General features: G+C 46.1%; 1 protein-coding gene across 1 annotated transcript in view; it reads right to left on the bottom strand.

The window, feature by feature from the left end:
• SUSD5 (sushi domain containing 5) overlaps nucleotides 1-17,414 on the bottom strand; it is a 44,044-nt gene extending 26,630 nt beyond the window's left edge. Inside the window, exons 1-3 of the mRNA XM_040480080.1 lie at nucleotides 17,315-17,414; nucleotides 16,133-16,310; nucleotides 11,284-11,402 (exon numbers count right to left, since the gene is read on the bottom strand). Of these exons, the coding sequence (XP_040336014.1) occupies nucleotides 11,284-11,402; nucleotides 16,133-16,310; nucleotides 17,315-17,414 (397 nt within the window). The remainder of the gene's footprint in view (nucleotides 1-11,283; nucleotides 11,403-16,132; nucleotides 16,311-17,314) is intronic.
• Between the last annotated feature and the right edge of the window lie 3,542 nt (nucleotides 17,415-20,956).

The raw sequence follows: 20,956 nt of genomic DNA, 5'->3' as shown, positions 1-20,956 counted from the left end.
CATATTGCTTAAAAGAAGACATGCTAAAAACAAGAAAAAGATGAAAACAGAAAATAGGACTTGTGCCTGAAGCCACCCTGATTAGCCTGTCAGCTTGTAATTTTGGTAGCACTTTCTCAAAGAGAGTCGTTGCCATGCATGTTCTTTCACACAGGAGGTTTTGAATGAAAAATGGGGTGGTTGTACTTCGGGAAGCTGGCGCAGAGTACTGCATTTTAACCCAAATTGCCTTGACTGTGAAGCCCAGGAGCTCAAGTGTTTGCTTCACGGGTGGGGCAAGTAGGCCATCTGAAACTTGCCACAAATCCAGGGGTCCCCCCAGCCGAGCAGAGAAGCGTAAGCCCTGGGTTCACTGGGTCTGAGCAGGGCATCCTGGGAAGAACGGACCAAGCCTCAGTCAAGCAGGCGGGCCCCAATTCCAGCTAGCACCTCAGGGGCTACAGCCTCCCTCGCTCTCTCCACCATCCTCGGCCAGCCAGGACTCGTGCTGGACGTGCCAACTTTCTCTCCTCTTCCCAGGATCTAGTCCTGGAAACCGGAGGCTCTTGGTCCAACACTCACTATCAAAGGACCGGTAAATCCCATCGGTCTCACACGGTGCTATCTGTGGGACACGACACCAACTCCTTGGAAGGAAAATCCAGGGGCAGAGTCACTGTTCCGAGAGTCGACAAAGGGGCGCTTCAGGCCAAATTCGCAGCCTGCCGGATTCGCGGGATCTTCTCGCTCAGAGTTCATTTGCAGAATGGCACAGGCTGGAATGTGTCTCGGGAAAACCGCAATCGTGCTGCTGAGGGTCTGCATACACACACCGTGTATTTCTGAATTTCCCGCAAATGCTCAAGACAGGAAACACACGGCTTCTTGGTGGTGCAATTTCAGAAACTCCAGGACAAGGGTTCCGTGTGCTAACACAACCAAGCACATGTCAAAAGCACCACCCACGTCCAGGCACAACTTGAGTCATTTCTTTTCATTAGCCTTCCCATCTTGAACCTCCCGAGGGAGCTCGGGGAAGCAGCTGGCTATATACCTGGGTCCTCTTCTCTTCAGGGAAACTTCCATTTGGGCAGCCTTTATTTCTTTTTTTTTTTTTTTTTTTTTTTTTTTTTAATTTTTTTTTTTTTTGGGACAGAGAGAGACAGAGCATGAACGGGGGAGGGGCAGAGAGAGAGGGAGACACAGAATCAGAAACAGGCTCCAGGCTCCGAGCCATCAGCCCAGAGCCTGACGCGGGGCTCGAACTCACGGACTGCGAGATCGTGACCTGGCTGAAGTCGGACGCTTAACCGACTGCGCCACCCAGGCGCCCCTATTTCTACTTCTCCATTATTCCGCAGGTAGGGACTGCGGTTGGTGGATTTCTCAGACCCTCAAGCTGGATTTCAGCAATTGCAACATAAAGGGCAATTTCTATTAGTTTCTCTTCCAAGAAAAGAGATTTTATAGAAGATCTTGTCTATAAAATCGTATTATAAAATAAACGACTCATTTGCCAATCACAGCTTGTGAAAACCAGTTTCCACAGGTTTAGAACTCATATAAAACTTGATGCTTCTCTTTTGCGAAACTTGAAGCCTACAGACCCTCATTATTACTTTGCAAAACCAAAATGTAGAAATTCTGATACAAATGCTCAGCCTTTCCTCCTTCCTTTTGGTGTTTCTAAGCTACGTGAGGCAGCTGTCTTCTGGGCTAACCTACCCCGTTCCATCCAACCCTACTCGCCCCCTACACAACCAGCGCTGCCCTCCCCATTCTGTCCAATTTTGTTCTTAGTCCCCAAGCCCTTCAAACTTGAACATGACCAGAATCACCTGAAGGCTGGTAGTGCGTGCACACACACACACACACACACACACACACTCTCTCTCTCTCTCTCTCACATGCACACACACACACACACACACACACACACACACACACACACACACACTACTCTGAGTTTCTAACTCGGCAGAAGGTCATGGTTAGGGCCCAAGAATTTGCATTTGTAACAGGGTTCCCAGGTGATGTTAGTACTATTTGGTCCAGGGACCGTTCTTGGAGAACTACTGCTCTAGATAAAAACCTACCCCCCAAAACAGGCTAAACTAATATATGGCGACGGGAATCAGAACAGAGATTGCCTTGGCTCTGCTGGGATGAGGACAGGCAGAGGAGTTTTGGAAAAGGGCTCCAGGGAACTTTCTGGGGTAAAGGAAATGTTCTGTATCACAACTGGGTGTTGGTTACACAGGTGTATACATTTGTCAAAACTCATCAAACTTAAGATCTGTGCATTTTGCTGATATAAATCATACCTCCATGAAATAAGTTAATTTAAAAAATACCTCCCCTCCAGAAAGTCTGTAATTTATTGAGCATGAGGTATAAATGGGTGAAAATTACTCACAACCTCTCCCAAGGGAAACTGCATTTGACACGGATCTGTACCTTTTAGGGGAGTGGTTTCCAATTTGCAGACTTTCTACCCTAGAAGTATTACAGTATTTGCAAGGTGTGGGAAAGCTCAGACGCAGCTAAATCTTGTGTCAATCAATAAATTTAAATCAATTACTGTCACATGGAATCTACAAGAAACTAGTTCTGGAGTTTCCCCTCCTAAAAATAATTTTCAAAAGTTCTAGAATGAAATGATATCATGTCTGGCATTTGTTTTAAAATATCTCAATGGGGGGCGCCTGGGTGGCTCAGTTGGTTGAGTGTCCGACTTCGGCTCAGGTCATGATCTCACGGTCCGTGGGTTCGAGCCCCGCGACGGGCTCTGTGCTGACAGCTCAGAGCCTGGAGCCTGCTTCAGATTCTGTGTCTCCCTCTCTCTCTGCCCCTCCCCTGCTCATGCTCTGTCTCTCTCTGTCTCAAAGATAAATAAAAACATTAAAAAAATTAAAATATCTCAATGGGAGAAAAACACTGGAGAAAATAGATGAAATCAAGTTGGCAAAATATTGCCTACTGAAGCTGGGTGATGGGCACATGGGGACTGGTGATACTCTTCTTCCTGTTTTTGTTTGTTTGAAAGTTTTCATGATAAAAAATTTAAAAATTATCCATATGGGTATTTCTTATACAAGCCAGAAAACCTGAAAAAAAATCACAGGGAAAAAATGCCACAGGAAAAATTAAAATTCTCTTCGAATTTCACCAATGATAACCATTGTTAACATGGGTTTTGTTTTGAGTTTTGCACACACACAGTATCTTGCCACACTGTGATATAACTGTTTTGTTCTGTAGCTTATTCATTTAACATTATATTGTGGTATTTTCCCTACCAACAGATAATTGAATCATTGGAATTTACTTGTAAATGACTATATATTAATCCATTTGTAATGGATTTATCAGAGTGGACTCCCCCACTGTTAAACATTAACTTTGTTTCCAATTTTCCCTACTAAGTAATTAATATCTTTGTAACATACTTTTGTACTTATCCAAGCTCATTCCTTAGAATAAAATGTTCAAAGCAGAATTGATGGATGAAACGGTGTATGAATTTTTTGAAAGGGCATACACATTTTTAAAGCTTCTGACAGGTTATGCCAAGTTGAATATGAGTGCTTTAAGAATCTACACCCCTCAGTGGTGTATAATCTTGCCTGTTTGTCCTCAGCACCCTGGGGACTATCATTTTCATAAACTTGGACAATTTCATGAACCAAAAAAGTGATTTCTTATACAAACATGCATATGTTTAAATTGGTAAAAAGAGTTGAATATAGGGGCGCCTGGGTGGCGCAGTCGGTTAAGCGTCCGACTTCAGCCAGGTCACGATCTCGCGGTCCGTGAGTTCGAGCCCCGCGTCGGGCTCTGGGCTGATGGCTCAGAGCCTGGACCCTGTTTCTGATTCTGTGTCTCCCTCTCTCTCTGCCCCTCCCCCGTTCATGCTCTGTCTCTCTCTGTCCCAAAAAAATAAATAAACGTTAAAAAAAAAAATTAAAAAAAAAAAAAAGAGTTGAATATTTATTGACCAACTGTATTTCTTAAAAGTATTTCTGTATTTCTGTCTTTACCTTATCAACCTATAAGAGATTTCCTTACATCAGTACAACAATGCATTGTCTCACCTTCCCAAATTCTTAACCAATCACTTAGCACTAACTATCAAATACTCCACCCATCCTTCTCCCACTGATCTGAAGTCTCACCATCCACTATGTACTGATATACTCCCACCATATACTAACACTTAAGCACATTGGGTCTGTCTGGGTACTTCCAGCCTTCTGCTTTCGAGGATTTATCTACTGTGCCCTCTACAGTGCCAAATGATTTTGCTTACTATAGCTTTAAAATGTATTTTGATATCTGAGCCTTTCTCATTATTTGAGGAATGGAAATATGTGAGTGAGACGGGAGGCTAAAATACAACGGAGGCAGGTGTGAGTTTAGGGCAGGCCGTTGTAAGCCGGGTAGGAAGTCTGGAATTTGTCCAGTGGGGAAAGGGGGACAGTTAAAGAGTTTAGAGCAGGAAAGAAAAGAACACAATCCCCGTGGCACTTTAGAAGGAGCACAGTTGCAGGGTAGAGAACGGATTGAGGAAACAATCTGAAAACTGAAAGGAGCAATGAGGAGGCCATTTGAGACGTCCAAGGGAGCAGGACAGGGGCCGATGTGACGTGCAGATGGCAAGAGCCAGGTGAATCCGGGAGATACTGAGTAGGGAGGTTTTGGAGAACTTACAACAGAAAAGTTGTGGGAGTAAAGGAGAGGATGGGGCAAGGGAGAGGGTAAGGAGGTTAAAGGACATGAGCACAGTGCAGGACTGGTGGCGTTCGAGGTGCTAAAAGAAGCATCTGTAAGTAGCTGTGTGTGTGGAATCTGAGGCTTAGTGGAGACCCCTAGGCTTAGGGAGACCCCAAATGAGTATTTGGATGAAAATTGAAGCCACTGCGGAGTTAGGGGAGATGAGGGCCCAGGTGAGAGTCCCAGGAGGTGAGCAGAGAATGAAGAGTTCATAGAGGTCACACCGCTGCAGCCAGGCAGATACACAGGAAACCCAAAGGAAGTCAAAGGAAAACGTGTTTCAAGGACGAAGGCATGACCCAGTACTTAAGGCTGCAGACAGCAAGCAAAATGCACCACCGTCGTCCATAGGGAAGCCTCCAGCAGCCTTGGTGAGAGCACTTGCACTCACGTGATAGGACAGAAGCCAGAAAGCAGCGGACAGAGGGATGAAGAAACGATGGGAGGTGAGATCATAGAGACGGTGAATATAGAGGAATTTTAGGGCCATGAAGGGGAGGAGAGAGGAGGATGGCAGCTAAAGAGAGCTGTTCACTGAGTGTGTGAATTACTTTCTAAACAGTTTCATTCGCTCTGACTCCTTAAAGTAATGCCCTCTCTTTTGAAATGTTGACACCTTTCACTTGTATCATAATTCCTCTCTGTTTGCTTGCTGATTCCAACTGACCAGTGGTGTGCTGGTAAATACTAACAACAGGCTCCTCGTTGGGGGTGGGGGTGGGGTGGGGATTGTCTCTGCCAGGAGGCTGACCCTGTCTAATGCAGCACGCAGTAGACAAGGTCTTAGTGCAATTTCTGACACAGTTCCCGAGAAATCGTGGTTATAAAAGGAGCCTGAGGGGCGCCTGGGTGGCGCAGTCGGTTAAGCGTCCGACTTCAGTCAGGTCACGATCTCGCGGTCCGTGAGTTCGAGCCCCGCGTCGGGCTCTGGGCTGGTGGCTCAGGGCCTGGAGCCTGTTTCCGATTCTGTGTCTCCCTCTCTCTCTGCCCTCCCCTGCTCAAACTCTCTCTCTCAAAAATTAATAAACATTAAAAAAAATTAAAAAAAAAATAAATAAAAATAAAAGGAGCCTGAAATAAAGACAGGCAGAGGGATATATGCATGAGGATGCTCAATCATGGTATTATTTATTACAACGAAAACCACACAACTACCAAAATGTCTGAGAAGACAAGAATGTCTAATTTAGGGTACACTCATAATAGGCTGTTGTAATAGCCGTTAAAAAATCATCCTTTGGAGCATATTCACTGTCATGGGAAGATGTACATTACGGAGTGAAAAAGACAGAATGCAAACCTATATATGGTCCATAGAATCCCAAATTGGTAACTAGATAAAAAATGCAGGGTAAAAAGATCTGTCTGACGATGAAGTACTTCTCTCAAGGCAGACTTGTCGTGAATGATTTTCATTTCCTTTTTTTAATTTTTTCAAAGTTTATTTTTGAGACAGAGACAGAGTGTGAGCAGGAGAGGGGCAGAGAGAGAGGGAGACACAGAACTCGAAGCAGGATCTAGGCTCTGAGCCGTCAGCACAGAGCCCGATGTGGGGCTCGAACCCACAAACTACCCTAGGACCCAGCAATAGCACTGCTAGGAATTTACCCAGGGGGTACAGGAGTGCTGATGCATAGGGGCACCTGCACCCCAATGTTTATAGCAGCATTTTCAACAATAGCCAAATTATGGAAAGAGCCTAAATGTCCATCAGTTGACGAATGGATAAAGACGATGTGGTTTATATATACAGTAGAATACTACTTGGCAAAGAGAAAGAATGAAATCAGGCCATTTGCAGCAACGTGGATGGAACTGGGGGGTATTATGCTGAGTGGAATAAGTCAGTCAGAGAAGGACAGATATCATATGTCTGCACTCATATGTGGATCTTGAGAAACTTAACAGAAGACCATGGGGGAGGGGGAGGGGGAAAATAGTTATAGACAGGGAGGGAGGCAAACCACAAGAGACTCTTGAATACGGAGAACAATCTGATGGTTGCAGGGGGTGGGGGGAGAGGGGAAAGTGGGTGATGGGCACGGAGGAGGGCACCCGTTGGGATGAGCACCGGGTGTTGTATGGAAGCCAATTTGACAATAAATCATGTTAACAAAAAGAGAGAACCGTCTACTCTCAAAAATTCCTTACTGCTCTTAAAGAGGTGAGCATCCAGCTCCCTCCTCGATGACATAAAGGAAGGGAAGAACCCCTTCTCTGTTTTCAGGGGAAACACAGGCAATTGTCCAGGATGCAGAGGAAGCAGTGTGCAGTGCTGAGCAGGTAAGGCGGCTGGTAGCAAGGAGCAGCCCGGCCAGGGGGGAGACAGAGGCATACCTTTCATGGAGCCTTGGGGGTGCACCAGGGAGGGGGCGAGAAGAGACGTGACGCCTGCAGACGTCAGGCCCTCGACCCCACGGACGAGCCGCCAAGAGAAGCAAAGCCAGAGAACCCGCGCGGAGGCCGCTTATGCCATCGGCATCCAGCTGGTTAAAAATAACTTCACTTATTAGTTTAAGTGAGATCACCAGAGGGCTGGAAACTCACTGTCAGTGAAACAAAAATACTGGAAGGAAAATAAGAAAAGTCTACATTCATGATGAGCTTTATGTCAAAAAAGAAACCCAGGAAGGAAGCTGCCAGGATATTCCACAGGCTCTGTTTTCCTTCTGAGCTCTTTATGAGGCCCACGTCTGCCATTTTCGGAGTGAACACGCTTCGTTGTTCCCATCTTGCCAAAGAGAAGTGGGAGCACAGAGTTAAGTGCCGTGAAGCATCGTCAGGGAAAAGGCAACCTCAGGAGGGGATACTGCCCTGGTGCCCATGCTGAACCACACCTCACCTCCACCACCACAGGAGCCGCAAGGACGCCCGTTCCCCTCGGCTTCTGCTAAGGCGTTACACCTTCAGCACACAGGTTTCCCTTGTTGGCTGCGCTGTCAACAAAGGCTCCACTGAGGAAAAGTAACGGCTCCACTGAGTAGGGCGAGGGCTGCATGGGAGCGGTTTCGAGGCTCAAAAGGATGAAAGGAGGCTCTGAACAGGGACGGCGCTCTCTCTGAGTGACTCTGGCAGAATCCATCCTACTTTTCTAGAATATTCAAGAGAGAGCAGCCCTCCATCCCTAACACCCCCTCAGCATGCATTCCTCAGTCCCCTTCATGGCCCACCCGAAGTCTCCTCATAAATCAGGCCTGTAGGACCAAGACTCCAGTCCTCCCCACATGAGGCTATGCCTCTCGACCCGGAGGTGAGGGGAGGCCAGGCCAGGCTCAGGCAAAGTGTTCTGGGAGGCAGGACTCTGGAGCACTAATGAGCCACACACAGTGCTCCCTCTACTAAAATGACATCACCCTTCACATAGGCTGACAGCCATCACGAATTGGCTTCCCATGTTGGTTCCCACGATTCAGAGTGTTTTTTGTTTTTCCTGTTGTTGTTATTGTTGTTGTTTTTTGGAGAACTTCGTAGACCATTTTTTTGTTGTTGGAAATTTTTTATTTTTACATAGTTTAACGTTCCAGAAAAATTTTAAGAATCAGGATTTCCACAAAGCTGTTTATCCAGAGGGCCACGGCACGGATGGCTCAGTCCGTTAAGCATCCACGTGCAACTCTTCACTTGGGTTCAGGTCATGATCTTACGGCTGGTGAGATCGAGACCCGTGTTGTGCTCGGTGCTGAAAGCACAGAGCCTGCTTGGGATTCTCTCTTCCTCTCTCTGTCTCTGTCCCTCCCCTGCTCTCACTTGCTCTCTCTCGAAATAAACATTTAAAAAAACAAAACCTGAAAAACCCATTTATCTGGATTTACCAAGGTGTTTTCATTTCACCCATTTGCTTTATTGTTTCCCCCTCTCTAGATAGATAAATAGATACATGATAAATATAGATCTCTATTTATACAGAGACAAACATATGTATGTTTGTGTATATATATCTATATATGTATGTATATCTGTATCTGTAATTCTTTCCTGAACCACTTGAGAGTATGTTGTAGATATGATGTCTCTTCATCCCTAAAACCTTGGTACACATTTCAAGAACAGGGATATTCTCTTACACGATTGCAGTACAGTTACTAAACGATTATCTAATTCCTAATCCATATTCAGATGTTATCAATTATAGCTATTTCCTTCTGGTCCAGGATACGGCCCAGGCTCACAAATTATATTTTGCATTTTGTCGTCAAGTCTTTTTAGCCTATTTTAATCTAGAACAGTTGCTTTGCCTTGCTCCTCTGAGACATTTTTAAAGGCATTTTGTAGACTGTTTCTCAGTTTGAGTTTGGCTAATGTTTCTTCATGATTAGAGTCAAACTATGCCTTTTTGGCAGGAATACCCCTGAATTGAAGTTGTGCTCCTCTGAGTGCGGTATATCACAAGGCACATTGCGTTGGTTTGGCAAAAACTCAGTAATTCTGGAGTTGCTATCACGGCTTTGAGCTTGGTGCCCTACGGGATGTGAATCGATGTTTCCAAACTCTGGCTTCACGCACTACACTTGCATAGACGCAACCCGTCTGAAGGCCTGTGAGGCGGGAAGCCCAGGCTACCCTGTTGGATGATGATGAACGATGGTTCAGTGGCCCCTGGTGCCCTAGCCAACAGCCACCAACTCCCAGAAGCAAGGCCACCTAACCAGCCACTGACTGTAGACTCCTGAATGAGCCCAGCTGAGCCCAGCAGCAAAACACAAACCGCTGGTCCAAAAAAGGCGGTGAACTCGATAAATAGTTGTTCAACGCCACCACATTGTGGGGTGTTATGTTACGTAGCGGAAGCTAACTGACACCCCTTGTTATCAGGGAAAGAAAAGACTCAGAAGCCCCACATATTCACTGAAGGAAGAAAGTCATGCTCTCTTTCTTCTGGCTCTGTTCTGTCTCTCTCAGGGATCTGAGCTTTTGCCTGTGTTTGGGATTCAAAGGATCATTCTAATTTACTTAGGTGATTTTGAAAAACAAACCATGGGTATTGTTCTCCCCAGGCCCTGCAGAGCAAGGCCACATCATTCACTAGCTCGACTGGGCAGATACTAGGAGACTCTCCCAACACACCCTTCCATAGCAATTAGCAAATGAAGAAACCCTTCTGGAGGAAGAGCCCGTAGGAGCAGAGAAACCTGTCACTGATAAGCATCTAACGGGCACCAGCCAGGGCCTTGGGGTTCCCCTGGCTCTCTGACTTCCCAACTCCTCTGATCCCTTCCTCCGAGATTAGGATTGGTGCCTCTAGAATACAGCCTGAGGGTTTGTATTCCTAACAGGTCCATTTGGTATTTCTCATCATCAGAGCGGTTTGGGACACTCTGCATTAGGACACTCAGCTCTCGGGGCGCCTGGGTGGCTCAGTCGGTTAAGTGTCCGACTTGGGCTCAGGTTCTCACGGTTTGTGGGTCCGAGCCCCGCATCAGGCTCTGTTCTGACAGCTCAGCCCGGAGCCTGCTTTGGATTCTGCATCTCCCTCTCTCTCTCTGTTCCTCCCCTGCTCTCACTCTCTCTCTCTTTCTCTCAAAAAAAAATATTAAAAAAAAAAATTAAAAAAAAAAAAAAAAAAAGGAAAGCAGCTCTCAAGCTGGACGATGTGTTAAAATCACTGAAGAGCTTTAAAGAACCCGAATGCCCAGAACATTTATATCTGAATGTCTAGGGCTGGTACCCAGGAATCAGTACCTCTTAAAACCTCCCAGATGAGGCCAATGTGCAGCCAAGCAGCACATATGCTGATTTCCAGCACTGACGAGTAAGCAGCTGTCTTTTGCCCCGTTTGCACGTACACCCCCCTCTCAACAGCACGTGTTTCTGATAATGAAGGTGTACTGATTTCAGTGCACATGAGATGCTATCCTGGGGACTCCACTGTGGTTTTCTCACTGCTCAGCCGATTTACCAGAGGCAAGCAGAATCATCCATCCTGGGAGCAGTTTTGTAAATCCTGTAAATTTCCTTTTGGGGAAAAAAATGATTTTTTTTTTCCTTTTTAGTGTGCTGTCCACTGCGAAGACAGACCGAAGGACAAGCTGTATCAGCAACTGTAGCAGATGCTGCAGGGGTCTGCCCCGCATCACCTAGATGCCTTGATCATTTCCATGGTGGTTCCTGGTGGGCACTTTTGCATCTTTGCCGGAGGGTGGCACTCAGGCTACTGGAACCCTTTGCCAGCACACATCGTAAACCAGAAGAGCCTGGGGATTTACATCTCCCTGAAGCAGCCCTTATCCAATGACTGACAGGTGCACTGGTGTGGCTACCCCTGCCTTCTCACCCCTGATCAGGGAAACTTGGTGACCTTCACTGTCTCCTGAGACCTCCTGTAGGACCGAGCCAAAGTCACCCATCACCTCACCGCCACTGTGGACTTTGCTGAGTGTGGCACCCCTGCTTTCTCTGCCCACTGCCCCACCGCCCTACCGGCTTTTCTTTGGAAGCCTTTCTCGTCGCAAGGTCTGCTTCTGGAGAATGCAGCCTCGGATGGCAACCACCACGCACACCCTCCAGAACCTTTACAAGGGTTCTGGCACTGACCTTCATCCTTCATACAGAGGGCATTGGACCTGCCACCAGGAACCGGGCTGCTTTCAATTCTCACGTCCACGGCTCTCATGATTTGCTGCTCACCCCTCCCCTTGCTGCACACGGTTGTCCTGAAACACACAAAGAAGACTGTGTCAGGGGGACTAAGAACGGGAAAGAACAGTTCTTTTCTGCTGTCGGTTCGGAATCAGCAGACATTTTTCTGATTTAGGATCTCTGGCTGAAAGCATCCGTAGGGAAATACTCTCCCCAAACACATGTCTACACTCAGGAAGACACAGGTGACGCTTCAGGGAGGCTGAAGGTACCAATTCAAGTTTCAGAGGAAGGACCTCATTGATCTTTTCTAGTGTATGGTTTTGTTTTGTTTTGTTTATTTCACGAAATGCTGCTTTTTTTTTTTTATTAGTTCCTTTCTTTGGGAGGGGGTTTTTCTGTTCCTTTTCAGATTTCTTTTTTTTTTTTTTCAACGTTTTTTATTTATTTTTGGGACAGAGAGAGACAGATCATGAACGGGGGAGGGGCAGAGAGAGAGGGAGACACAGAATCGGAAACAGGCTCCAGGCTCCGAGCCATCAGCCCAGAGCCTGACGCGGGGCTCGAACTCACGGACCGCGAGATCGTGACCTGGCTGAAGTCAGACGCTTAACCGACTGCGCCACCCAGGCGCCCCTCAGATTTCTTAAGACGGATCGTAACTTAGTTTATAAACCTTTAGCCTTTCCTCTTCTCTAACACAAGCATTTAAATGCTTTACGTGTTCCTCTGGGTACAGCTTTAGTAGGCATCTTACAAGTTTATGTTATCGTTTTAATATCATTCAGTTCTACGTACATGCTACTTAACAAACCATAATGTATCTTTGCCCCATGATATATTTAGGGGTATCTTTGGTAAACAGCAAGTAGTAGAATTTTTTTTTAAATCTTTGTTTTCTAAATGAAGCGCCCCATCTATTTTAATCTAATTTAATCACAGATCTCTGTGAATTGAAACCTGCCATCTTTCTATTCGTTCTGCGCATTCTTTCTTCCTCTCTTTTCTTTCTCCTATTTTGGTTGTTCGAATTCTTTTTTTTTTTTTTTTTTTTTTGGCATTCCCTTTTTCTGTATGGGTCTGTAAGTTATATGTCCTTTTACTATCCTCTTAGTGGTTACACTGGAGATTATGTATTCCTCCTTGATTTTTTAATATTACTTTCACCCTCTTCTCCAACAATACAACTTAAAAATACTATGTATTGGGGCACCCGGGTGGCTCAGTTAGTTAAATGTCTGACGTTGGCTCGGGTCGTGATCTCGCAGTTCATGAATTTGAGCCCCACGTCCGCCTCTGTGCTGACAGCTCAGAGCCTGGAGCCTGCTTCGGATTCTGTGCCTCCCTCTCTCTCTGCCCCTCCACTGCTCATGTTGTTTCTCTCTCTCTCTCTCTCTTAAAAATAAACATAAAAAATTAAAATACTATATATTAACATACTTAAAACACTTCCTGACTTCTATGCCACTTAGTGTTTAGTACTATTATTCTTGCTTTATATAATTACACAATTTCAATTTACCCCTATGTTTACTCTTTCTATTCATTTCTTTTTTGAATCTCCAGGCTTCCACCTGTAACTACTGTCCTCTGGCCTGAATATTAGCCTCTAGGGTTTCTTTTAGTGCGGGTCTGACATAATGAATTTTTTCACTTTTTGTCTGTCTGAAAATGTCTTTATTTTACTTTTATTCCTGGAAGATACGTTCACTGGGTATAAAATTCTAGGTTGGCAACAATTTTCTTTCCGCACTTTGAAAGTATCATTCAACTGTTTTGGGGCTTTCATTGTCCATTTATTGTCGCTCCTTGGAAGGTACCCCTTCTTATTACTACTTTTAATATTTTTCCTTCATATTATTAGATTCTTATCAGTTTCACCATGATGTGTCAAGTTGTGAATTTATTTGTCACACTCATGTTTTGAAGGGTTTCTTGAATCTGTGCCTGGATGTTTTTCCTCAGTTGTAGAGAAGTCTTTTCTTAAGTTTTAGATAATTGCTTTTGTTCCTTCTTTCAAAATTCCAATTACATATTTCTTTGCCTCTTACCCTTTCTTCTGTATTTTATCCTTTTTTCTTCTTCTTCTTTTTTTTTTTTTTTTTTTTTTTTTTTTGTATTCTGGATACTTTCTGAAATATTTTATGGTTGAGTGATTTTCTCTTTGGGTTTTTTTTTTTTTTTAATCAGCTATTAGATCTATCCACTATGCTCTTAATTTTAGTTACTGTATGTTTCACTTCTGGAGCTTCCACTTGGTTACTGTCATAGTTTTAGTCTTTTGTCAAAATTCTCCTTGTGTCTTCTGTATCTTTGAACATTTGAAAAGTTATTTTAAAGTCTGCATCTACCAATGCTAATATCTAGAGCTTCTATTCGCTATCTTTTTTCTGGTTGCCTTGTCTCCTTATGTAACTGGTTAGGTTATATTATGTGGCAGGGTGTCCGGGTGGCTTAGTCAGTTAAGTGTCTGACTTCGGCTCAGATCACCATCTCACGGTTTATGAGTTCGGGCCCCGTGTCGGGCTCTGTGCTGACAGCTCAGAGCCTGGAGCCTGCTTCGGATTCTGTGTCTCCCTCTCTCTCTGCCCTTCCTCCGCTCACATCTGTGTCTCTCTCTGTCTCAAAAATAAATAAACATTAAAAAAATTGTTTTAATGTTATATTGTGTGGCAAATCATATTTTTCCTAAAATTGTTTGTGGAAATACATTGCCTAGGATAATGTCATCCTTCTAGAGAGGATGTTTACAATCAGTTCCACTAGCTATATGGGACACTGGAGCTCCAGTATCATCTCACGCCACACTCATGGCTCCAGAAGATTTTAAGCCACGCTGCAGTTCCCGTGAGGGCCTGCATACGTCTTCCAGTTTACTCTTACTCCTGGGGTACAGCCCTGGAATGCCCCAGCCCAAAGCAAATGACTCCACAGGACCTGCCTACGCAAAACCTGAATTCCAATGTCTGTCCTAGTCCTATGAAGCTATGTAAATTGCGCTCGGTTTTGTTCAGTCATCCTTTATGGAATGCACAAAGGCTTCCAGGAGGCGAGTGGCCCCCAATTTTGGATTCACCACTTTAGGGCTCCATCTCCCTCTGGGTTTATGTGTATAGTCAACTGAAATCCATGGAGACACAGATCACATGAACTGTACGTTTATTATGCCATCAATTGTAAGACGTGCCATACATTTAATAATTGGCCTTCAGGGTAGAGGGCGGATGGCTGAAATGTATGTATTGATGATCAGATACTCCTTGGTTCCAGAAACATCAAAATAGTTTTATTTTTAATACGTCGTGTTGTAAATCTATCAAGGAAGTATGTTTGCTACAAAGAAATATCATCTAAGCAATGTAGAGATCTACTAATATGTCCTAACACCATACCGCAAACCCAGAGAGGACAGACCTTTCCAAAGACCCACTCCTGATCTGTAAAGCCTGGGAGACCTAAGCCTGGCTTCAAACCGGCTCTTCGGAATTCCTAAACACCCTGGTTATCTGATGTAATGACAGTAACAACGTTATGAAAAATATTCACACTTAACTACGTTGTGGAAATATGCATGCACAGGACCTACTTTGTCTGTCCAGAACCCGGATGTAAAATGTAAGGCAGAGAGAGCCACGGTTCCAGATTCACTGAAAAGCTTTGGGGGTAGCCTTAGCGGACTTCTTTGTCCAACTGCTGCTTCACGTGTGGCCCAACTGGAAATGTAAGTCAGCCCGGTTGTGTGTGTTGTCTATGGCCATCTGCCAGCCCGTCCTCAAGGTTATTATCAACCAAAGTAGTTGTTGGAGCCCGCTCCACTCGTTCACATTCCTGTGGCATGAAGGAGACAGGAATGGCCCCTGCCTTTTCTGAGTATGACTCAAGAAGCAGTGACCAGAACTAATGGGAAGTTTTCTCCCGGTTGCCCACAAGAATCATTTCTCCGCAAGGATTCCTTTGGTCAGGAACTGAGGGCCCGAGGGGAATGGCTTGCCTCCGATCTGTGATGTCTAGGGCCTGAGCTGGGAAGACCCAGAAGCTGGCAAGAACTCAACAGCTGGGGGACAAGAATCACGGAGAGACACCTTCACTGGCATCTCTGGCGGTCGATGCTGGCTATGGACCGGGACCCCGGTTGGGGCTATCGGTGAGGGCACCTCTGAGGGGCATCTCCCTGTGGCCTCACAGCATGGCCCTCTCAGGATAGGCAGACGTCTCACATGACACGTCAAAAGTGAGTGTCCCAGGAATCTGGGCATGGATTTTTCCGACCTAACCTCAGGAGTCACATGGTAGCACTCTTGCTGTATTCTATTGGTCCAGGCCATTCTATGCTGTGCCTGATTTAAAGGGAGAGGACACAGACCCGGCTCTCCATGGGAGTAACACGAAAGAACTCGTTCCCATCCTCCTGTTCGCAGGTATGTAGACGAACCCCCACAGGGAAAGAAGAGATCAAGGGTATACACCGAACAGTTAACAGCCATTACCTCTGAGGTGGGGAAGAAGAGAGAAACTCACTTTGAACTTTACACATGTCTGTATTACTTGAACTTTTCACAAGCACGTACTAGTTTTGTGACTTAGAAAGAAACTCGGCACAACAAAGTCAGGGGGGAATACGGTGACAGAACTCCAGAAACGTGTTTTTATTTGAGAACTGAAAACAGGAATGTGCCCGAAGCCACTGCCCCCTGGCCTTCGCCCATCCTGGCACCTCAAAACGGTGACCGAGCCCCCACAGGAGCCCTGGCGGGGGAGCGGGGCTGCGAGGGAAGGAGAGCTCTCCCCAGCGTGCCTGACTCACCCCAGGGTGCCATCCGCCAACCAGCCCGTGGTGCACACCGCAAAGGCACAATCCTGGACCACCCTCCGCAGCTCGTCCGCAGACACCAGGTGCGCACCCCTGCTCCTGCAGGAAAGCCGGGCCGCCTCCAGCTCCAGGCCGCGCGAGCCGTTCTCAGATTCCAGCACAAACAGCTTCCCTGTGTGGGGACAGGCACGAACACGGGCTTACCCCAGGATCCACGGGGTTGAACCTCAGCACACTCAGTCTGTGGCAGACACGGGTCGCAGCTGTGGTTTCCTGCTGGCCGCGAGTCCCCAGCGAGCAGCGACCCCCCGCCCCCCCCCCCCCCCCCACTGTACTCGTCCCGGGACGAGGTGACGACACTTACTTTGGTGCTTTTGCCTGTCTTACGCTCCTGTCGCCTTTAATGACTTCTTTTTGGTTTTAAGTTTCTTTTCTTTTTTTTTTTTTAATTTTTTTTTTTTAACATTTTATTTATTTTTGAGACCGGGAGAGACAGAGCATGAACAGGGGAGGGTCAGAGAGAGGGAGACACAGAATCTGAAACAGGCTCCAGGCTCTGAGCTGTCAGCACAGAGCCCGATGAGGGGCTCGAACCCATGGACCGTGAGATCATGACCTGAGCCGAAGTCGGCCGCTTAACCGACTGAGCCACCCAGGCGCCCTAAGTTTATTTTCTTAGAGAGAGACAGAGACAGCACAAGGAGGGGAGGGGCAGAGAGAGAGAGAGAGAGAGGGAGCGAATCCCAAGCAGGTTCTGTGCTGCGAGAACAGAGCCTTGATCCGGGGCTCAAACTCCTGAACCACGAGATCATGACCTGAGCTGAAACCAGGAGCCGGAGGCTTCACTGACGGAGCCACCCAGGTGCCCTGCTCCTGTCTCCTTTAAAACAAAATTAACCATCTGCTTTGCATGCTTCTCTGGACACACCCTTGAAACCTTCCTTTTTCAAAGCTATTTTACAAACACCGTGTCATAAGGCCCAGCATCCTAGTTGTCCCGGGCAGCTGGGCAGTCGGTGTCCAGGGGACGGACGTTGGACTCGGGTCTGCCTTCTTCTGCCTGCCCTGGCCCCGCGGGGACCCCTTACACGGCAGGCCGCTTCCCCTGTCCTTGTCTCAGAACATCATCGGGCCCGTCCCGCACTTGTGCGGGCTGCCACTTGTCCCGGGCCGGACGGGACAGCGGAGGCCACGTCCGGGGCACCGCGGCTTCCCGTAGCACCTCGGTGAACGGGCGTGCAGCGAGCCTCAAAAACGTGGGACAGGTGAGCGCCATGGGAACAGGAAACCAGGCAGAGGAGGAAGCTGAGTCTGAAGGCAAAAGAGAGCTTTTGGCAAGAAACTCATGGCGGAGGAGGGAGGGAGCACTGTGGTCTCTGGGAGCCTCCTGCAGAGGTGAAGCAGTGCCTGGGAAAACCCTGTCAGGTTTAAGGTAGGGGGGAGGAAAAATCCCGGTTAGAATGAGACACTTCGCTTCCCTCTTTTGGCAAAATTATCACACTGTGTTGATTTTATTGGAATGAGACACGTCAGCTGTGATCAGTTCTGAGAGAATTATAATAAATACGATAAGCCCTCAGCTTTGGGATCAAAGCCGTGAGGAAAATTAAAAAGTGTTTCACACGAAACGTATCTGTAGGTGACTCGTCCTCCCTTAGACTCGGTGCCAGTGTGCAGTACACGGTCTGAACAACTGTACTCGATGGCCCTGCCTGAAGAAGCATGTGCCCCAAGACACTTCTGTGTCAATGGCATTTGCCTCAGTGGGAAAAAATATTAGGAAAATTAACTGATGCGCTGATAGTCAACCCCTTGAACGAGGGGGACAAAAGGGAAAGCCCAGGGCGCACATGAGGCAGAGAAGGCGACAGGCCTCTCCTCTCCTCTCCACCATCACACCTGCACGTAAATACACAAAGCTGGGACCCTGAGGGGTTTAGCTCTCAGGATAAGAGTGACCGAGGATAAACAGTACTCCCTCCCCTCATTCTCAAGGGACCGTGGGAAGAGTTGTCTGAGTGCCACACACCCAAGCGCTAATACTCAGTGGGAAATGTCACCCTGACAAAAACTGACGTCTAAGATACTTTAAGCCGTGAATTTAGCTTAAAGTGGCTTGAGGCCGACATTTATCGACACCTGGTAGGAACAAAGGGAAATCTTGTCTGGAGGGAAAAAAATATCTTCATCGTAGGCTTCGGGAAATCCCATGCAAATATTCTTTCAAAGGCAATGACCACAACACTAAAACACGGCTAAGTGTTCAGGAGACGAGGCACCACGAGTGAGAAACAACATTCACAGTGTCCAGCAGAAACTGACCTAAAGGTACATCTGATAGTGTTAGTAATAGGCACAGATCATAAAACGATGATAATTACCACATTTAAAGGAAGAAAAGACAAGTCTGAAAATATCTGCAGAGAAGAGAAAACGACAAAAAGGGGCTTCGCTGAACTGCAAAAGAACCAGGTAGGACTTCTAGAAATAAAGTCACAGTGATAAGTCAAAAATGCAGTGGATGCTTTTGGCTGCATGTCAGACACAATCGAACAAAGAACTTATCCTTGGGGTGCCCGGGTGGCTCGGTGTTTGACTTCGACTCAGGTCATGATCTCACAGGTCATGAGTTCGAGCCCCATGTCGGGCTCTCTGCGGACAGCTCGGATTCTGTGTCTCCCTCTCTCTCTGCCCCTCCCCCGCTCACACTCTGTCTCTCTCTCTCAAAAATAAAATAAAAACATTAAAAAATTAAAAAAAAAAACTTATCCTTGAAACAGAAGTCAGAAGAAATCATTCAAAAGGTAGTAGAGAGACAAAAAAGATGGAAAATAGTAAGTTAATAAAAAGACATAAAGGAAAGAATGAGATTCCAGAAGTAAATCTCCACGTTGACAGTCAACTGATTTTTCAACAAGGGTGATCGAGACCACCCAATGGGAAAAGAAGAATCTTTTCAAGAAACGGTGCTGGAACAACTCAACAGGCACGTGCAAAAGAGTGAAGATGGACTCCCGCCTCACCCTCTACACAATAATTCACTCAAAGTGAATCAAAGGCCTAAATGGAAGAGCTAACACCGTAACACTGAAAAGAAAACATAGGAAATCTTTGTGATCTTGGATGATGCTACGGTTTCCTAGATAGAACACCAAGAGCACAAACAACCGAGGAGAAAATATACAAACTGAACTTCATCAAATTAAAAACGTTGTGCTTCAGAGAACAAAATCAATAAAGCGAAAAGACAACCCACAGAACGAAAGAACATTTCTGCAAATACACATCTAGTAAGAAACTCGTATATAGAGTGGGTAAGGAACTCCCACAACCCAACAACAATTAAAGAGACCAAGCAACCTGAGTACAAATGGGCCAAGGACTTGAAAAGGTCTTTCTCCAAAGAAGCCATACAAACGGCCAAGAGCACATTGCCGACGTTGCTAACCATCAGGGAAATGAAATCAAAACTACAATTAAATACCACTTCAGGGGCGCCTGGGTGGCTCAGTCGGTTGGGCGTCCGACTTCGGCTCAGGTCATGATCTCGTGGTCCGTGAGTTCGAGCCCCGCGTCGGGCTCTGTGCTGACAGCTCAGAGCCTGGAGCCTGTATCAGATTCTGTGTCTCCCTCTCTCTCTGACCCTCCCCCGTTCGTGCTCTGTCTCTCTCTGTCTCAAAAATGAATAAACGTTAAAAAAAAAAAAATACCACTTCATGCTCACTAAGATGGCTACTAATAAAAAAGAAACGACAGAAAATAACAGGGTTGGCAGATAGGTAGGGAAAAAATATCGAATGTGTATGCATTGCTGGTGGGATGGTGAAGTATGATTCACAACAACCATTTGCGGAAGCAACCAAAGTGTCCATCAACAGATGAACGGGTAAACAAAATGTGGTATAAAACACAAAGGAATATTAATTATCCTTAAAGAGAAGGAAAATTTGACAGATGCTACAACATGGGTAAGTCTTGAAGACATTATATTAAGTGAAGTAAGTTAGTCAAATTCATAGAGAGAAAAAATAGAATGGGGGTTACCAGGGGCTGGGGTGGGGACGGTAGAGAATTAATGCTTAATGGGAATGGAGTTTCGGGTAGGAAAGATGAAAAAGCCCCGGAAACGGATGGTGGTGACAGGTGTATACCCATGTGAATGTACTCAAATGCCACAGAATTGCACACTTAAAAATGGCTAAAACGGGGGTGCCTGGGTGGTGCAGTCGGTTAAGCGTCCGACTTCAGCCAGGTCACGATCTCGCGGTCCGTGAGTTCGAGCCCCGCGTCGGGCTCTGGGCTGATGGCTCAGAGCCTGGAGCCTGTTTCCGATTCTGTGTCTCCCTCTCTCTCTGCCCCTCCCCCGTTCATGCTCTGTCTCTCTCTGTCCCAAAAATAAATAAACGTTGAAAAAAAAATTTAAAAAAAATGGCTAAAACGGGCAAAGGATCTGAATAGACATCTTTAAAGAAACGGCCAATAAGCACACGAAAAGATGCTCAACGTTATTGGCCGACAGCAAAATGCAAATCAAAACCACAAGGAGATGTTACTTCCTATCCAGTAGGATGGCTATCATCAAAAAGACATTTTTTGACATAAGTGATGGTGAGGAAGTGGGTAGAGTGGAACCCTCAAACGCTGCTGGTGGGAACAGAGAAGAATGCAGCTGCTTGGAAAACCGTCTAGCATCTCAAAAGTTGATAGCAGTTTCTCCTAGAGTTACCACGTGACCCAGCAGTCATACTCTTAGGTGAATACCCAAGAGAACTGAAAACACATGTTTATATAAAAGCTTCTGTATATGCACTGGGTGTT

The sequence above is a fragment of the Herpailurus yagouaroundi genome, unplaced genomic scaffold (genome assembly GCF_014898765.1).
Source record: "Herpailurus yagouaroundi ecotype Mexico unplaced genomic scaffold, PumYag 159, whole genome shotgun sequence".
NCBI lineage: Eukaryota > Metazoa > Chordata > Mammalia > Carnivora > Felidae > Herpailurus > Herpailurus yagouaroundi.
This window is presented reverse-complemented; position numbering and strand designations above follow the sequence as displayed.